Here is a 20,494-nt window from a genome sequence, read left to right as displayed (position 1 = left end):
TTGTGCATGGTTATTTAAAACCTTTACAATATAAATCAGGATTCAGTAAAACATAAATCAAATTTTAGCATGTTAAAACAGCGATTCCGTCCTTAAGACAAGACACAAGATTCCGTAGTGAGATAACTGCAGCAGAATTTAAAAGAAACTTAGCATCATATTAGACAGCCTATTTATCCTGAGAACAGAAGAATAATAAAATAGTTTTAAAAAAAGAGTTATGGAATGGATTGTCCATCCTTGCCTGCCAACGGAAGACAACGAGACAAAAGTAAAAGAACATGCCACGGAGGAGGCGAGGATACATAAATTGTGATAACAGTTCGGAGGAGCCCTATTACCAGTCAGTACTGCACAGTCTTAGGAAGGGCAACAATGTCACTCTGGAGGACAGGCTTCTGGGGTGACATTTAGCTCCTTATTATGGCCCTTTACAGTACTACTTGAGTTGTTTGTTCTTTCAAAGAAAAAATTTTGAAGCGGGCCTCAGCTATTTCGAGAAATTTTACCATTCGACAGCTCAGTTGAATGTCATCTCCTTTGAAGCAGGCTAGCGCCGCTTGCCTGCAGGTCCGTATGTTACGGATGTTAAAAAGTGGTCGCAGGAGGAGGCGTCGATCTTTGGTGAGCTTAGTGCAGGTAGAGATCAGATGAACTATGTTTTCTTTACCAATCCCACAGAGTCGGCATGTTAAAGGTAGATTTGGCCGTAACCATGGAGGAAGGTGAGCCGCAGACGGCAGTAGACCTAGGCGATATTTCAAGAATTTCTCTTTTGTTTTTTTGGTGAATCCTATCTGCAGATAGGTTTGAGGCAAGAGCATATTGTATGATTGAACTGTAAGCCATCCATGAGCCCGCTCTGTTAGGGCAGCTTTGTCCTGCAGCGATGATTCCTTCCGTACTATTTTATTGACCACCTTTTTGAAGAGAGCTGTGGAGCTTGAAAGTTCCCAAAGTTGCTGTAAGCCAAGGTCCTCAATAGCTGCTTCTAGGTACCTCCTTGCCGGGCATGTTTCTTTATTTTGAATCTCCTTCCACAGGAGAGCGTTTAGGGTCTTCGGGTCTCCCCTGCTTATTTTGTGCCAGGTTTTTATGTAGGCTCCCTTGCGCGCCAGCTCTTCTTTTTGTAATCCGAACTCTAATCTCATTTGGGCAGGCGATGCATACCTCGGAAGGCTGAAGATCATGCGCAATGCTTTTGCTACTGTTCTATCTAGTGTGGGAGCGTCCCTTCCCCTCATGGCTTCGCTGCCATAAGTGATTGCTGGAAGTAATTTTGCCTGGATTACTTTTATGAGAGGAAGCAAGCTTGGCCCAGAAACTGTGTTTTTTAGTTTTCTAAGCCCCGCTGCAGTGATTAGTCCTCTCCTTTTAATGGCTTCACATTGCGGCTTGAAATTGCCCTTGTGGTCTATGATGACCCCCAAATATCGATATTCGCTGACCTTTTCTAGCTTTCTGGATGACAGGAGCCAGTTTCGTGTTACTTTCTTTTTAGAAAGATTAATACACATGATTTTGGATTTTTCTCGATTGATGGTAAGCCTGTTGGTAATGGAATATCTTGAGGTGATGTCCAATAGCCGCTGAAGGCCAACCGGAGTCCGGCTGATGAGTAACAGGTCGTCTGCGTAGAATAAGTTTGAAATCTGTGAGCCCCCTAACTTTGGAGCGTGCGAGTTGCATTCGTTTAGTAGTGTAGATAATTCTCCCATAAAAAGATTAAAAAGTATTGGGGCGAGTACACAGCCCTGTTTTACTCCTGTATATGTTGGAATCTTTTTTGTTAGAAAGTCACCGGTGCCGAGCCTAACTTGCACCCATGTCTCGCTGTGTAGGAGAATTAATTGGTTTAAAAGCACCGGGGGAATGTTCAGCTTGTCTAGTTTTTCCCACAAAAGATTTCTGTCCACATGGTCAAAAGCCGAGCTATAGTCAATATAGCACAAGTAGAGTGGGTGGTTCGCTTCTTGGGCCGCATCGATTAATAAAGAAAGAGCTAATATGTTAGAAGTAGTTCCCATACCTTTGCAGAAACCTGTTTGGTTGTACGGGATTGCTGAAACTTCAGTTGCCCAGGATGACAGTTCCTCTAGAAGCAGACCTGCGAAATATTTGGCTTCATTATCGAGCAGAGCCACTAGCCGATAATTTTTTGGGTCGTTTTTGTCACCCTTTTTAAAGATGGGGGAAATAATGGCTCCCCTCCATGATGGCGGGATGGAAGATGTCTGCAGAATCTTGACAAACATTGGTCTGAGGGCAGCTGCCCAGTAGTCGGGGTCTTGCTTAAATAATATGGGGGGGATCCCGTTTGGTCCCGGGGCCCCCTCACGCCTTCCCTTTGATATTCGGTAACAGATCGAGACGCACTTAATTTCAAATGTCTGGTCTTGCTGCCAGGGATCGTTATAGACACGGCTGAGTGTTAAACGTTCCTTGGTGTCTTTTGTGGATTTGGACATTCCTTGGATGTTAGTGTCGGTGCCCTTGAAGTGAGCGCTAAGAAATGTTATCCAATCGTCTTCAGGGACGAAGGAATTAATGCCTTGATTCCCCCCCGTAGGCAAATTGTTGATTTTTCTCCAGAATTGAGCGCTGTTGTTTGATTTGGCTTCATATAGGAGTTTTGCCCACAGATGCTCTTCAGATTCTCGCTTAAGCCGCCAAATCAGCCTCCCACGATCACGCTTTAACAGCCTCAGTTCGTCCTTGACAGCAGGGTCTGTCCTTACCCTTCGTAACTTTTGGCCGATAAGAGTTTTTAGATGTTTTAGGTGGACATTATTTGTAAAAGCGTGATTCGGATGCCACGTCGGATTAACCGGCTTTCCCCCTCCATAACGCTGGTTTTTCCTCAGTGATTTTCCCATGTTTTTCCGTAGTGTTTCTGTAAATTTCTCCCAGCTGGCAATTAGATCTGTTGTTTCATTTTGGGCTTCGCCAAGTGCTTGCTTTGCATAGAGCAGGAGGCCCGTAGGGTCATCTGTTCTGCATTTTAATCGCCTATCGTTTGCTGTATAAACTAGTTCGTGCCCAATGGCGCATGCTGGGGTTGAAGTTGCAGAAGCCTCTAAAGTCACTTCTTGTGGTAAGTGATCACTGTAGTCAAGTAAACCGATATGGAAGTCAGTTGTCACTTGAAACAAACTACCAGAGAGGAAGGTGAAGTCAATTGTTGAGCTGGTTGTTGTACTATGGAATGTTGCTGCTTGGGGACGGTCCCCTGGGAATCTCCCATTAAGCGCTCGTAGACCAAGCTCTTCAAGAGTTGCTAAAAGTTGCTGTGCTGCTTTAGTCCTGCTACCCCCTGATGAGTTGTCTTGAGAGTAAAGTTCCAATGCAAATGGATCCTCAATGGTGCTGACTTCAGTGGCTGATTTATTAAGCATGTTCTGATTGAAATCGCCGGTAACCATCAGATTATTGGTATCCTCTGCAGTTATTAGCTTTATAAGCTCTTCTTTCAGTTGCAGGGCTCCTTGCTTCTTACCTCGGGGATGTAGGTAAAGGTTGATTAAAATTAAGTCCTCCTTCTTTCTCTGATCTCGGATGGAGATTCGTGAAACTTGCATTGCGTTGGGGGAATCTAGATTGTATGGTAGCTGGACTACTGTACGCGTTCTTTTTAACGAACAATAAGTGACGAGGCCCCCTTTTTTGTGACCAAATCTTGCAGACTGGGTTGGAGGAATGAAGTGCAGGGTAAATCCTGGAAGTGGTGGGGGAGAATCTGACCAAGTTTCTTGCAAGGCTATGATGTCGAAGCTTTGCAAGTAGAGATTTAAATCTGAGTCCACAAGCTTATCCCCAATACCGTTGATGTTCCAGGAACAGACTTTGAAGTTTTTAAGAGAATTCCCAATTTCAAACTTGTTATGTCAATGATTTTCCGGCTTATTATTTATGGTCCTGGATAGCCATGACCAGTCTGAGTTAGATCGCACATTCCCGGCATGTTGCCTTCTTGCGCCTGGTCCTTTTGGTTCTGAACTGGACGGGGAGTTGCTGCGAGCCCCACGCAGTACAGAGAGTGAATGGTGGTCCTGGTTTGCCTGGTTTTGTGCGTTCCGGTGTACAAAGTCACTTGCCAAGGGATCTGGGTATCTCGGTTTTACATATGGGCAAAGTATTATGCCCCAGCTGTTAAGTTTCACTTGTTCGTTGAGCACGCGCTCAGCCACCTCGGTTGAGGCCCATACTGTTTTAGTGACCTCCACCCCCAGATGTTCCGGTGAGACTGTGAATTCAACTGAGTCGAGATCCTTGGTGGATATGTTTGTTAGGGTATCAATGGAGTTTAGCAGACGTAAAATGTTACCCCTGTTTAAGATGTCAAAAGCGCCCCTTGACGTGTATTCCGGGATTAATAAAATTGTGGGGTTATCTAAGTGCTCCTTTATCCGTTTGGGGCTGCTCAGCTGACTTGTGGGGGTAATTTCAACCCTATTGGATTTCTCTGCTGGCATTCCATGATCAGGGGCCTTTGTTTCTTCTGCTTCTGCTGGCATTCCATGATCAGGGGCCTTTGTTTCTTCTGCTTAGGAGGGTGTGTAGGGGCACGCAGCAGTCGGCTCCAATACACAGAGCCAGGAAGTAGCTGAATAGGGAGTTGGCTGTTGTTTACAAGATGCAAAGAGTGCAGGGGATAGCTCATCACACCATTCTTTTTGAGTCCCCACAAATTTTTCAGACGAGATGGGGTGCTCTTGCAGAGCAGTGCAATAGCCTGTATTTGGAAGGGTTGACAAGTACACTGGAAGAGTGGCTGAAAGACTGTATGATGCTCTGAGTTCAGGGAGGAACAGTAGAGCCACGATTTGAGGGAAGTACGAGGGCTGGTTGAAGAGCTGGCAGACTAGATAAGATGGTTAACGTGGGTTCAGGTGTTTAGGAGCTGGATGTGAGACGTCGAAGTTACTTGGGGGAGGCAAATTTGTTTCAAGCTTTTTTTTAGCCAAGTTGACAGAACAGCTTGTGTGGCTCAGCTGAAGGGCTAGGTACTCTGCTTGTCAGTTGTAAATATAGCAGCCTTTTGCACTCAGAGCAAGCAGAGTGGTGTGATTATTTCCTCCCAATCAGGGCCCGAACGTGGACAGCGAAGCACACTTCCCGCTCAGGGAGGTTAGGAGGAAGAGAAGGAAACGACAAGGGGGCATGGCAGCTGTTGGGTCATCCATGTTCCATCAGCACTTACAGTGGCAAGCACACATTCCCTTGCACCCACTGCCGAGCTGAAGCCCACCACCCACCCTGGTATATGTTGTTGGAGGCGGGGAGCTGGAATTTGACCGTTCTGGTGCTGTTATTGTTGTGTTTTTTTGTCACTGGACATCATGCAGAGGAAGGGAAACTGTTGAACTGATTGGGCAAACAGTGGGGAGGGAGTGTAAGAAAGAGCAAAGAACAATAAAGCCCATATTTAGGACTAGGAACGGGGCCTGACCCAAGACTGAGCAGGCTCAACAAGAAGGTTCATGTGGATCTGGTATGAGGACTACACAGCATTTTAAAGGTTGTGTGCAGTTCAGATGTAGTTGGGATGGGATCGGAGTTAATTGGGGGAAATAGGTCAGTTTTGAACTTTTGTTAGCCTAGTTGACAGGGTATCTTGTGCGGCTCTGCTTGGCAGTTGTAAATTAAGAAGTCTTTTGCACTCAAAGCAAGCGGAGTGAAGTGATTATTTTCTTCCAATCCTCAGTTAGTATTCTTTTGCAGCTTTGAGTCAAGGAACACAAGTGTAAAGCAGTCGCTAAGCTGAAAACACGTGACTATCCTAATTAAATCTCATCTGGCTTCTACCATTAAAGATCGATTGTTTGCGATCCAAATATTAACAAAATTCATTAATGCATCTCTCCAACAAAGTATAATTATCTAAAGCATGCTATATTTCACTCTAACATAAAGGATGCTGTTGCAAACCACAGGAATCAGGAAATAACTCATCACTAACCTTCTCTCTATCAATAGGATCTTGGAGATTACTGGTCAACTACAAGTGTTTTTAGGAGCTAGCTCAATCTTTCACAGCAGATAATCTAGTTTTAGATCAAAGAGAGGGATAGAAACCTCAACACTAGATATAAGGGATGATATCTTCTCCAGACTGTGTACAATCTTGGATCCAAATCCTTCTCAATTTATCTATTGCTTCAGATGATAAACCTTTACTGGAGTCACTGGAAAAATCGCTTGTGATCTCTGGCACGGTCTCACAAAGGCTCCAGTCTATCTTGTCAGTAAATTAGAATTGGATCATCATCAGTGACTGTTAAATATCTCTCCTGCAGGGTCCTGCAGGGCTCCTCCTTATCTCCACTGTTACTCATTATCTACATAAGCCTGCTGTCCTGGGTTATCTTCCAGTACCACATACAATTACACATGCATGCAGATGACACCCAACTCCAAACTCAGGTGGATAGTCAGAAAGAGTACAGTGAAAGCGCTACTTCCTAGCGGAAACACTTGCACCATTACATGAAGGAGCATTATCTGGGTTTGGATAGTTCAGTAATGAAAATCCTTAGAGTTGCAGATCTGTTACATGACAATCTTCTCTTGAAGGGCCAGAGGAACTAGTAGCCATTCCAAATCCTAGGTGCTTCACACAGGTCCATTATTTGGTTATAAAATGAGAACAACAGTTGAAAACACCAATTTCTATCTCATGCTACTGATAAGGACTCTACTGTTGCTTCAATTTCTATATGCTCAAGGCATCCAGAATTTTGATGCTATTACACTTGAATATTACAACATTAGCTTTGTCTGAGCAGCAAGAGTTTCTGAAACTCCAGAGACTGCAGAAGTAAGCGGCTGGAATCTGCTTAAAAAATGTCATACCAAACTGGTTTTCAAAGAACTGCATTGGCTTGAGGCAGCCCAGACAAAAAGTTCAAACTTCTCTGCAATCTTCAAAGCACAAATGAGTTAAGGCCTGGAATGCCTATAGTCCCTGATCGGCTGGGAAGCTGAGGTCCAGCACTACAAGCATGCTCACATAGGCCAGATTTACTATCAAGGCCCACAGAGGGAGGACTGGCAGCATTTTGAAGTTGGTATATGCCGCAGACCAGCATCCTATAATATTAATATAATATTAATAAATAGGTATTTTCCTCTTTGTTATAACGTGAGTTTCTGCCCTTCATCCCAATCAATATCAATTAAATATTTCACTCGTCTTGCTCTGCTCAAGGCATCAGTAGTTTGTGGAGTCTTGGTGCTCATTTTGCATTCTGGTAATACACACTCATTAATTTATAATGTGAACAATACAACTAACAAAACCGAAAGAAAAGGCTAGGTTTGTAGGATGGCAACGTGAGAATTCTAAGCTAATGAAATTAAGCAAGTGCATACCCATTGTAACATCTGTCATGTTTATAGGTAGCCTCCTGTGGTTGTGTATTGTGCCACTTTAACCCCTTTTCTATGTCGGTTGGTGATGTTATTGCCATTCTTCTAAGTCCATGGTTACTGCCAATTTGTTCTCTTCCGTTGAGTGCTGTGACCATCTGTCCTAGTTTTGGTTTCGAAAAGCCTCCTTCTGCTGGGTGTGACTAGTGCCCATCAATATTCCTAGAGAGGTGATTTTTTTTTGCCATAGTCTGCGTCTGAAAAATCAGCAAATTCCTTTGCCACTTAAGTGTTGTGCTGCACATTTGAAACCTAGGATGGCTAGAACTCAGAGTCAAACTGGTGAGGTCCATAAGAAGACTAATGGCAATCGTCCATGTCAAGGTCTCTCAAGGAGTATTTCAGATCATCTCCATCCTAGGGCAGGCAGTATTGGATATTTCCATATTACCTATGCACATATTGAAGCTTGCTGTAACGTCGCTTCTGCATAGGTGCTGGACGTCAGGGACTGTCCAGGACTGTCTGGTACACATTCAGGGACTTGGACAAGGAATGGTGACTGGGCCGAAAACGTAAGTAGAAAGAAGAGTACAGCACTGCCCAGGATCACACAGGAAGTCAGAGGAGAAAGGGGATCCAAAGGGGAAGCCTGCACAAGGGAACAAGATGGCTAAGACTCAAAAAGGATAGGCACTCAAGAGGCAATTTAGCCTTCAGAATAACTACACCCAGGATGGACGTGCAAGACATATATATGCATAACAACATTAACACTAAAGGGAATGTGGGGTAAAGCACTCGGGAGCACGAAATGGTAAGACTGAAGCTCAGTAAGTTCTTCACCCACAATTGCTATTACAGAAACTGACTGTAAATACCCACATTTAAGATATATATGCAAAGGCAAGGTCTGTGGAGCTGATACCTATGGTGATGTTATAAATGAAACTCAAAGACAAGAATCACAGTAGTCAAGACACATCACCTCGGTTGTAAGCTATGCCCACGGATCCTGGCGATCAAACAGGAACACGCAAGGCATTAACAGCAAGTGGGTAGAACTAAATGCACAGCCACATTATACAAGGATCTAGCAATGAGGAATGCTTAAGTGGGAAACAAGGATACATTCGGCAGAAAGCAAGTAACACACATACAAGGAAACTAGAAGAAAGACTGTAGAACAGGAAGACAACAAATTAGGGACTGAAACAGAGGTAATGGGAAGAAAAGCAGGAACTGGGACAAAGGAATACAGGAGAACAGATTCAGTGGTGCATTAAATAGTACTAGTTTAGGAAACAAGGAATAGCTAAGGATCAGGAGTCAAGGCAGCACTAAAGACAGTGCTAATTCAGGAACAAGAAATGCTACAGCTCAGGAACAGGAATTAAGGTAACACTACAGGCGGTTGCTAATTCTGAATCAAGGATAGCTACAGCTCAGGAACAGGAATCAAGGTAACACTACAGGCAGTGCTAGTTCAGGAACAAGGATAGCTCTAGCTCATGGATCAAGCGAGCACTGCAAGCAGTGCTAATCGGGAACAAGGAATAGCTGCAACTTAGGAAGAGGATCAAGGAATAACTATAGCCCAGGAATCAAGGATTAATCTCACTGGTACACAGCTTCAATGAGCAGCCCTGTACTGAAGGGAGCTGGGGCTTAAAAGAGCTCACAGTAATCATGTGCATCAGGTGTGAGCAGGCTAGCAGCATCCGGCCACAGGTGAACTGAATTCCTACACCCATCCTCGGCCTGCAGGGGTGGAGACAAAGCAGAAGCAGGGAATTATAGGTGATAGAGTAGAGGTTTCATCATGAGCAGATTAGCCTCCACAAAATTTGGCATAGATTGGGAATGGATGTCAATTCCCAAATAGTGTCCAAATGGCTGAAAGTCAGGATATGCATGGAGAGGAGTGTCTGGAAGCTTATTTGAACTCTGGAAAGTTACATTATGTGGCCCCCTGGTGGTGGGCACGAGAGCGCAGGGAGAGAATCGTGACACTGGGGTTTCCATACTCCCATTTCAGGGCCCCATCAGCTTGATGGGAAATCAAAGCTGTCCATCTTCATACAGGTTCATACAACTACTACAATGAAATTGCCTTTTCTGTTGCCCAGGCGAGTTCCATATATTGCAAACGATAGTTACAATCAACCTACTGCTGAATTGACTTATGAATGTGGACTGATCAATAGCTGAATGGTATTTCCAACAGCCAGTTACTAAGGGGAGCTGTGTATGGGTTTTGAAGCTGGGCTGTGTATGGGTTGTGAAGCTTTCCTGAAGCCGACCTGGAAAGATTTGAGTGGGTTTTCGAAAATAATAATTCCTGGTATGAACGCAAAACCATAAAACAGTTTAATTTAATTGATCATTAATAACATCCCTTTTCATACACTCTTCTTTGTTTCTGAGGCTCCAGAGGGGAAATAATTGCCTTAGAAGCTGATTTGATGTTTCCCAATATTTTTATTATGCAGGACTCACACTGTGATAGGACGTCTTTTTAGAAAATTTCAGAGACGCTTAGTTGGACTACCTGCTCACTTGTTCTATATAATACATGGAAGATAAGGCCCCTGTGAAATGCCTTAGCATGAAGTCCTACCTCAGCAAGATGAAGTCCTGCATCCTCAATATGGAACATTGCATGAGAAAGACTGAGGGCCTCATTTATAATTGAATGGCGCGGTGCCACAAGCAATTTTGCAGCGTCATTCTAAAAGAGCAGGAATGCGCCATATTTACAAGATTATGATGCATTCCTGTATTGACCCCTGCGCTGGTGCTAAAAAATCAGTCTAGTGCAAATGGTACCAATGCAGGCACACTTGTGTCATGTTACAAGGGTGCCTGTATTGCGGGGATGATTGATTTGTGCAGCAAAGGATACCATTATGCACAAAATCAATACATAGAGGTACTTTCCTCCTATGTGCGCTGCAGAATGCAGCACATAGAAAGAGGAAAAAACAAGGAAAAAAAGGATATTTCTCCCTGTTGCGCCTCCCTAATGCCACCCATGGGGTGGCGTTAGAATCTGATGCATTCCTATGTTTATGATTCCTCGTAAATCAATGCTTCAGATTCCATAGTATTGCATGGGAACACCCACAGCAACACCCATGGAATGCCCATTTCATGCAGTGTTCTGGTTCTGGGTGAAAGGGTCACATATTTACAAGGCCATGAAAAACCATGCAAAGTGGCTTTGCGTGGCCTTGTAAATATGGTGCGGCACATTGTGTAACCGGAGCACCAAAAAAGTGACACTCCGGTGGCACACAAGTGCTGCTGGAGCCTCGCAAATGGGGCCCTGCGTGTTTCAGGGCCACAGAAAATAAAGGGTCTGGTATGCGCTATGGGCACTAGTATTTGAGTAGAAAAATAGCTTTTATAAGATATAATGTTAACTAATTCAGAATCTAGCTAAGTCTGGCGAAGAAATGCATATTCAATGGCTTGTAACCCCCACAGGTATTGACTGGGCACCAGAATCCAACCTCATTGTGACATGTGCAGTGGATAGAAATGCCTACGTCTGGAACCTGAAAGATGGCGTTTGGAAACCTACACTGGTGCTGCTACGCATCAACCGAGCTGCCACCTGCGTTAAGTGGTCCCCACAGGAGAATAAGTTTGCTGTGGGAAGTGGGTCCCAAACCATCTCCATCTGCTATTTTGAGAAGGAAAACGATTGGTAAGTAGAAGAATCCTGTCCAGGTTCTCATAATTTATTGGTAACATAGGATCGAGCCCCATTGGCAAGGTGCCCTAACATTAAAATGCAGAAAAGCATGGCTCTGGTAATTGTCAACATGGCTTGATTGTTAGTTAGTTAAAAGACTCTAGAAAAGTAGCGTTCACAAGCTCGTGTCAAAGTAACTTCAATATAAATCTACTAATCTTGTTGGACCTATCCTCGGTCTTTGACACCTTCAAACACGACGCCTTGATAGATTTCCTGAAACACAGAATGGGTCTATCAGGAGTTGTTCTAAATTGGTTCACCTCCTTTCTCCAAAATAGACCACAAAGATTCAAGGTCAATCAATCATTATCCAAGACTGTACTAGTCACTCTAGGAGTACCACACGGATCATCCCTTTCACCTACACTTTTCAACATTTTCATGGAGCCACTCACCGAACTACTCAGCTCATCGAATGTACATTATCACATGTTTGCGGATGACACGCAACCCTACATAAAGATCCACTCACTTGAGGACATCAAATCTCTCAATTCAAACGCTTCAAAAAATGCAGACCTGGCTGGCTGAAAACCATCTGAAACTTAACACTCTCAAAACTGAATTCCTCTTAATCAACCACCATCCTCAATTGGATGAACCACCTAACAGCACTCAAAGGTCAAGCTTGCATTATTGACTCAGCAAAATCACTGGAAGTGACCCTAGATAGAAACTTAAACATGCGGAAACGCATCTACAAAAGGAGCACATTTTCAGATGACCACCTTGAGAAAAATGAAACCCTTCCTGCCTCCTAATGACCTCAAGCATGCAGTTCAAGCTCTAGTAATCCTCAGAGTGGAACATGGGAGTGTCACTCTCTGCGGCCTTCCCAGATCGACGACGGCCACTTTAAGAGCTTCAATCAACGCTACTGCTAGACTCATCACTGGCTCAATAAGAAACAGTCACATCTCCCCTGACCTTCAAGCCCTCAACTAGCTATCGTTCGAGGCTAGAATTCATCTGAAAATCGCTTGTGTGACACACAAGGTACTACATCACAAAAATATGAGTTATCTAGCTCAGAAATTAGTGCTATCATGTGGCAATAGATCCACCAGGAGCTCCAGCAATCTTCTACTGAAACCACAACGTTTTCTCAAGAAGAAAACTTACAACCGGCCCTTCTCAGGAATGCTACCAGGATTTAGAATGCTTTGCCCCCAGAAACGAGACAGAATCCCTCCTCTGCATTCTTCAAAAAAGAAGTGAAAGCTATTCTCATGTCTAACTTTACTTGATCTATTTTTCATGTACATATTGCCTGTAATATACCCGCTAATCTGTGTTAATAATATTTTTGTATTAGTTTTACCTACATTTTTAAATAAACCGTTTGACTATGTTAGATCATCTGTGTATCAGTACAGCTTGCCATTGTTCACTGACTGGCCTTTGACACCAACATTATTTCATGCCAGGCAAATCACTTTCTCTCTCTGTGACTCAAGTAGAAAAAAATTGAAATGTGATACAGTAAAAGCAGCTGTACGGTGTACTGCTCCAAATACATGTTCCCATCACTTGCTTTCTGTAATCTGTTTTTTATGAGAACCCAAATTTTGATCAATTCTATTTACAGAACCTTATATTCAAGATAACAGAACACATTTTTAAAGGGCATGTTTATTCTTATGCCTCTATGTGCTGCAATAACAGTTGTTTGTTGTTATCTAGCTCAATGGCATTCATTTTATTACCCTCATAAGGATGAAAGGCAGATTGGACTATCAGGATTCGAACCTGTGGCCACGAGATCAAAGAGAGGCTTCCAAAGTAGATGCATTAGTACACTTAGTGACTTACTTTCTTTCTGGTCTCCCATTCCCTTGTGGACCTTGTCATTCAATATTTTACTCTTATCTGTTATATATGGCAACCTCAGGATCCAGTGACCCAAATTCTTATGTTCCAATGCTTTATGGCATCTTAGCTATTCTTCACTTTCTTCTCAATGCTGCTCCTAACATGCACTTCAGTCGTTGCACTTCATGCATGTACCAGTGCTGGTATGTCAGCAGGGTCCCAATGATAGAACATAAAGCTTCAGTATCTGCACAAGTAACGGCTGTGCAGGAAGGATGCACCTCTCCGCGTGCATAGGAACTACTCACAAAGAAGCACACATTTGAAACCAAAAGCGACACCCAGCAACTATATCGCCAATGTGTAATGAGGCTGTAAATGGGAGCATGCATGTTTTCCCACTGGTATTAGGCATGAAGCAAATTTGATGCAAAATGTATTTGTTCAATTGGTGCTGTGAAAAACGTGAAGACGAAAGCTGAGGGTGAGCACCTTTTACATTTCTTGTCCAGCACTGGCACTTAATGCCATGCTGAGATTGTTGTAACCTGTGAAGACAGTCTATTTTGAGGAAATAGTGGGCTCCAGGTTTGTGAAGGCAAAGATTGAGTCCCAGGAGACTGTTTGCAGTATGTACCTGGTAACAGAGGCATCAGTGGAGGGAAACCGAATGCCGGTTTCGCAAGCAAAGAGAGGCAGGCAAGTCTCCTTTTTGCGGCAGGGTACACAAAATCAGAACTGATGTAGGTCTGAAGACATATGGACCCAGATTAACTGAAGACTTGCCGAACGTTCAGGTGCAGCAATGTGACATAAACTAAAAAATCACTAAATATTCATGTGCACACCACTAAACAATATTGCTAAACAGTACTGCATCACGTGGTACAAAACCCCTGGTTATGGATGCAAATGGGCTTTTCACTGAGAGAATTGTTTAAACACCCATTTGAATCAACTAAAGTCTCACAAGGTTGCATGACCTAGCCTTATATCAAATATTGCCAGCAAACTAAAAAAAAATAAGGGCAACCACGTGGCAATGTTGGGATGGGTGATCTTGTGCCATTTTTCAATGAGTAAAGTACACGTCATATGATTTAAATCACTATGAATACCATTGAGCTTGAGGGTATGCCTTGAGTCTAAAAATCATAAAAGATCCTGGTCAATGGACACAAGCAAGGCGTTATTTGTGTTTGTGTGGCTGATGATGCCATTGGCACACAACACCTTGAAACATGATGCTGCTCACTTTATATCTGTTGGTGCACTGCAGTGGAGTTGATTTACCCACAGTGACACACTGTGATATTTTTGGCTTGCTCTCCCTAATATGTCAAAGAATACAGAGGGGCGATGCTGTTTGAAAGTCTCCCAATTTTCTGTCTGGTCACTCTGCCTATTGACTGCAAAGGGTGTTGAGGGAAGAGACATTGTGTGTGTATCTACAAAAGGGCATGTGCGCTAATCCACCATTCCTTGACTCCTTTCATAGGTGGCTGAGCAAACACATCAAGAAGTCCATCCGCTCCACGATACTTAACCTGGCCTGGCATCCCAACAATGTCTTGCTGGCTGCAGGGTCCAGTGATTTCAACTGCAGGTACCGCCTTTCATCATCATAAAGTCGAATTCCTGAGGTGTTATTCAAGCTGAGTTACCGTACAATAACCAAAGCTGGCACCAGCGGCACTGGAATAGTTCTAGAAGGACAACTGACCAATGCAACACATCCCATTCTCCCTCTGGCACTTGGAAAGGGTTCCAGATAACATTTTTTAGCCAGGGAATTGTACTCCTAAATTTTGGAAGTTGGCAGTGACCCGGGGCAGAATGTGCGCTATACAATTGACACCTTGTGTACAGATAACAGAGAGGCCTAACAGACACACAGAACTCCCACGCAGGTGTACATACACATCTTTGCAGCGATAACAGGCAGTATGTGTTGTGTAACATCTTCAGAAAGTTCTTGCCCTATACTTAATAGGGTTTTGAGAAGATTGTTTAGTTTGTGATCGTGCACCGATGTGGGGCATATTACCAACAAGTAGCGATATTTATCGCTAAATGGGCTTAGCGACGATTTTTTTATCGCTGGATATGTTAGCGGAGAAAACATGCCGTTAGCAACGTTTTTCTCCATTGTGCTAAAATATCCAGCGATAGCGGCGAAATGCGTGAATATCGCTGAGAATACAGCGATATTCACGCATTAGCGATGAAATACTCTTAGCAATGTTATCCACCTCCCATTGGATAACATGGCTAAGAACTGGTCTGGGCAGGTGTTAGTATTTGGAGATATTGGCGCTTAGCGCGAATATTTCCAACGCTACGCCTGCCTTGCTAATAGGCGATAGCGACATGAACCAATCGCAAAACAAGCATTTTCACTACTTGCTTCACAGGCCATTTGCCCTCCATTAGGCTTCGGTGTGTAAATGCTGAAAGCCTCATTTGTAAGGGTAAACCTAAAAAAGAAGAAAAGAAAAAAATAGATCAGTTTTTTAGCATAAAAAATGTAAAAGACCTACGGATCATTCCTCCTTGAAATGAAATTGAATCTGGTTAAATATTTACGAAAAAGAAAAAACACCCTAAAGCATATATTTAAAAAGTGTGTTGAAAATGTAAAATATCCTGTGCAAAGAAACGCAAATTCCTTCCATGAGGGGCCTTTTCAAAGAAGTCCAAGTTCAAAATACTCGCTTTTGCAAATATGGTGTACTCCAGACGCCAGTGACTTATACATCCCAGGCTTACACTTGTGTTGGTGACATTATCTCTTTTCCAAACGTGGGTTTTGTTTTGCCAAATAATGCTACTTCCCTACACATCTCTTTAAGGTAGCATTGGTGCAAGAAAGGGCTTACTTCTTTCTTGATTGAGGTTTCAATTGACCCCGTTTGATTTTAGGAGAACTGGCCCAATTTCAGTTACTAAATGGTGGTCTTTTTTGGAAGTCCTTGTACCTTTTTTTGTTCCCATTTGAACTCTCTGCACATAGCCGCTAAATAACAAGCCACGCTGAAGTCAGTTTCCAGTCAGTGTCATACACCATAAAGTGGAATACGATTCACACATTTTGGAGCCCTTCCTAGAGTGTCATCACGAACCTCTATTTCCCTACAATGCACTTAGTTTTTTAGCCATGCTCATTGTTGAATAATCACATTATCAAACTAAAACTGCAAATAAGGAATGCTTTTTGGATTTAAATTTGCCAACCATTTTAGAAGATGCTATTGTGGTAATGCAAACATAAATAGCATACTTGGGGAGCGACTCGCGGCTCGAGGTTTGCCGCTGCTGGGACTGCGGGAGGACCGGAGGACACTTAGCCCACTGTCAAGGCGCTTGGATTCACCTTCTTTCCTTGTGGGGAATCGGCGGGTGCGGCGGCCAGGGACTGCGAGTACCAGCATTCCCTCCTACTACCTGCAGCTGGTACTCTTCCCCGGCCGGCCCCGCCTCCTGTTTGCTGCCTCCCGTTTGCTGTTTGCTGCCTGTTAAAACCTCTCGCCGCCCCCGCTTCGCGGGAGCGACTCGCGGCTCGAGGTTTGCCGCTGCTGGGACTGCGGGAGGACCGGAGGACACTTAGCCCACTGTCAAGGCGCTTGGATTCACCTTCTTTCCTTGTGGGGAATCTGCGGGTGCGGCGGCCAGGGACTGCGAGTACCAGCATTCCCTCCTACTACCTGCAGCTGGTACTCTTCCCCGGCCGGCCCCGCCTCCTGTTTGCTGCCTCCCGTTTGCTGTTTGCTGCCTGTTAAAACCTCTCGCCGCTATGATAGAATAACGGGCATTGAGAGAATCATTTTAGCCAACCTCCCATCACTTACTAATGATCCATCTACCAGGGAAATAGCCCCACCGGCTATCTCTATAACAAAAGAGATAATCAGTACAATTATTTCTCCGTCCATCCCCAAGAAGGCAATACCGAATGGTCCTGACATATTCACTACCACAAAAGGTTCCCTGCCTATTAACCTAAGCAAACACGCCCAAACTTCCCCACAGCCTCCCAAAAAACCTGTTATAACCAAAGCTGCTCCTAAGCTTGGGCTTAATAGACATACTCCTGCCAGAGTGGATCCATGTAGAGTAGCACCAATACACTTGCCCCCTGAAGCTGCCCCATTTGTTCTTGTTTTATCAGGAATACCGGAACCCCGCCATGGGAAATTTGAAAGCCGTCAGGAACTTCTAAACAAGGTCATATTTTGGCTTTCCAAAAATAGACCACTTGCACCGAATCATGACGGAGGTATCATGAGTGTTAGAAGGGTGGGCTGGCTAGGGTCTCTAAACAAAGATATTAGTGGGGATTTGGTCCTAGTAAAATTTAGACATAGGAATATTGTCCCCCTTCTACGATCCTACCCACCCCAAAAAGGAGACGGCCCCATATCAGTCTGGGACTTACATGACTTTTACCCAAAGTAAACTATCCACAAATGTTTCTTCCGTTGGCCTGTTGATGTAATTAACTTTGCACTTTATATATATGATTAAGGTTATTTTTAATGTATTGTAAATCCTTAATATGCAAATATGTATTGTGGTTTTTATGACATTCTATGTATTTTCTATTAGTGTATACTTTTATGACTCCTTTTTGGAATCGAAATAAAGTTATTTGAATGAATTTGAATGAATGCATACTTGAAGAATACATTAGGGGCCCGATGTAGGTAAATGCCATTTACCGATTTTAAAATACCGAATCCTACCGATTCGGTATTTCAAAATCGGTAAATGGTATGTAGGTCCCAACATCTGGATTCGTTACCGAATCCTTAACAATTCTTTAATTACCGATTCGGTAAATACCGAATCGGTAATGCCCATTCATTCCTATGGGCTTTGAAGGCCATAGGAATGATTAGGCATTACCGATTCGGTATTTACCGAATCGGTAATTAAAGAATTCACAAGGGTGCAGGGGGTGTCACTTTGACACCCTCTGGCACCCCCAAAACAGGCACAGGTGCAATGTGGCAGGCATACCTGCCCTAAGGGCAGGTCTGCCTGTCACATGACATAGGTGTGCATGCACACATGTGCATGCACACCGGAATCGGTATTTTACCATGGATTTGTATTCCATGGTGAAATACCGATTCTGTAAGGCATGTGCAGAAGGTACATTGCCTACCTACATTGCATTTTCGGTAATTTTACCGAATCGGTAAATATTACCGAATCGGTAATTATTTTACCAATTCGGTACATATTACCGAATCGGTAAATTTACCGATTCGGTAATAATACCGATTCGGTAAAATTACCGAAAATGTGCCCCTACATCTCGGTAGCCCTTTACCGATCGGAAACGGCCGAAAATCGGTATTTTCGGCCGATTCGGATCGGTAAAGGGCTACCTACATCGGGCCCTAAATGTATGAAGGATCGGGGCACAAGCAGTTGCTGTTTTTGCACAGCGCTGTGTATTGACCCAGCACATTATTTCACTAGGTTAGATGCCATAATGTACTAAAGGTATGACCAGGTCCTCCCTTGAAATACAGAGTATCAAGAACAGTCACGTCATCATCTGTTAAAGGACATGCACTGGACCAGAAAATCCGTGTTAGAGCTGTAATACTTCACAAGCTGCCCTAGAAGCTGCAGAGAGTGCAATTTTGAGTGAGATTGGGCACAAGAAAACCCTTGACCATCAGACACTGCGCCCTGTGTGCCACCCACCTGTATCAGTAATACAAGTGAAAGCTGCATTCTCTGTGACCATGGCAAGGTGCAAGAGGATTCACTAGGTTTCTATTGACACTATTAGACTTCATTATGTGGCCAATTCTCTTCTGCCTGCCACCAACACTCCCTGGTCTGCAGCTCAATCTTATTCAGGATATTCCTTCATTCAGGTGACAACACCTCCACAATCAATAGCTGCACATTTCAGATAACAATGAAAGTTGTAAATAAGCAGTAGAATATGTTTAATAAGTGAGCCATCCTGTTTCATCACTTTAGAGGTCATCCTTTTTGGCAACCAAACTTCTTCTTGGTCTCCATCTTGGTGGCCAGAGGAATTAAGAGCCCTCCCTATTTCTGCAAGGAAGGCAAGAAACTTAAGGAGTACTAATGGATTACAAACTCATTTTTGGAGACCAGGTAAATGCAGGTATCTCGTCCTCTTTCTGCACTTTGAGGATGATAAAAGAAATTCTCCCCTTCATTCCTACGGATGCACACAAAATCGTTGTAACAGCTCTAGCCTCTCAAAATGAGATTATTGCAATGGTCTATTTAAACTTGCAGCAACAACACTTGAACAAACTTCAACTTTTACAAAAATCTGCTGCTCAGCTGCTTTCAAGGACTCCAAAATTTAAATCTGTTTCTCGAGCCATTCATAAATGACAATGGCTCCCAGCTAGGTAATGAATCAGGTGCAAGGCCTTGTGTACTGCCTACAAGGCAAGGCCCAATGCTGGTCGTGATTACTTGAAACAGAATTTCAAGTGGTCTGAGCCAAACCGAAATTTGTGCTCTTCTGGAAACTGATGATCCCTAGGTTCAAACGGGCCAGCTGGGGAGGAAGAAGCTTTGTAATATGTACAGCAAAGCATGGAACTCCCCCCTACCCTCTAATAGTAGATTCATGCCCAATTAGTTATCCATCAAGAAATAATTAAAAACTTGGCATCTCCATATTTAGCGTTTGTTAGACCTGTCAGCCCTAGGGCGGTCTTACTTCATTTGTTTTGCAATTTTGCCTTTGTTTTTGCCACCATCTTTTTGTTGGAGCTAGGTCTCTGGGCGCCTTACCACTGCCAAACAGTGCTGAGGTGCAGGTGCTCTCTCCCAACAACATGGCTGCCACAGACCCCTGCTACTGCGGAGTGGCCTTTGTAAACACGCACTAGTAGTCAGGAGCAGGCTGGGACATCATGATACAGTAACACTGCCATCCCACCTTTTTGTTCCATAGCCTAGAATGTAGAAGCTCCTGAAACCTTCCAGACCTGGGGGGTGGGGGGGGTTACGCTTTGCCGCCTTTAGAGGAGGGTCACCTAACCTAGGGGTATAAGGGGAAAGGAGGGAAACCTGCCTGTCAGTTGGGGCATCACTGGACCTGGGGGAACCTCTGCAGGATTTTAGGCGGTTGGGCCAAGGGGAAGAACCTACACCACTGGGACTGACAGGGCCTAGGCACTGCTTTTCTAAGTTGGTGAGGGACTCTGCCAGCCTGCTGATATGGTCCAGCTATGGGGAACCCAGGGAACCACCTCCAGTGTGCCAAGGGGAACCATCCTGCCTCTGAAGCCACCAACTCAACCCCCCTTCTTCCCCCCCCCCCCTAAGAAACTACACAAGAAGGGCGCTGGAACCATCAAGCGCTGTAAGGAAGCACCTACCTGCTGTGAGGACTGCTGGGGGATCAACCAGGTAACCAGCGCTTACCGCCTGAACTGTGCCCCTGCGCTGTCCTGCCTAAGCTGTGACTGATCCCTAACGCTACTTTGCCCTGAACTGCCAAGAACTGTTTGCTGCCGGGAAGGTCTGCCCCCTAAGCGC

The 20,494-nt window shown here is 44.1% G+C and overlaps 1 protein-coding gene across 2 annotated transcripts in view; it reads left to right on the top strand.

The window, feature by feature from the left end:
- The window catches only part of LOC147702325 (actin-related protein 2/3 complex subunit 1A-B-like), a 262,621-nt gene that overhangs the window by 91,465 nt on the left and 150,662 nt on the right, over window positions 1-20,494 (top strand). For both annotated transcript variants that reach the window (XM_086928777.1, XM_086928778.1), the window contains exons 4-5: window positions 10,858-11,080; window positions 14,442-14,549. In XM_086928777.1, coding sequence (XP_086784903.1) covers window positions 10,858-11,080; window positions 14,442-14,549 — 331 coding nt within the window. The remainder of the gene's footprint in view (window positions 1-10,857; window positions 11,081-14,441; window positions 14,550-20,494) is intronic.

This window comes from Lissotriton vulgaris, chromosome 7 (assembly GCF_964263255.1).
Source record: "Lissotriton vulgaris chromosome 7, aLisVul1.2, whole genome shotgun sequence".
In the NCBI taxonomy this organism is placed as follows: Eukaryota; Metazoa; Chordata; class Amphibia; order Caudata; family Salamandridae; genus Lissotriton; species Lissotriton vulgaris.
The sequence above is the reverse complement of the archived record's forward strand: the minus strand, read 5'-3'. Positions and strand labels throughout refer to the sequence as shown.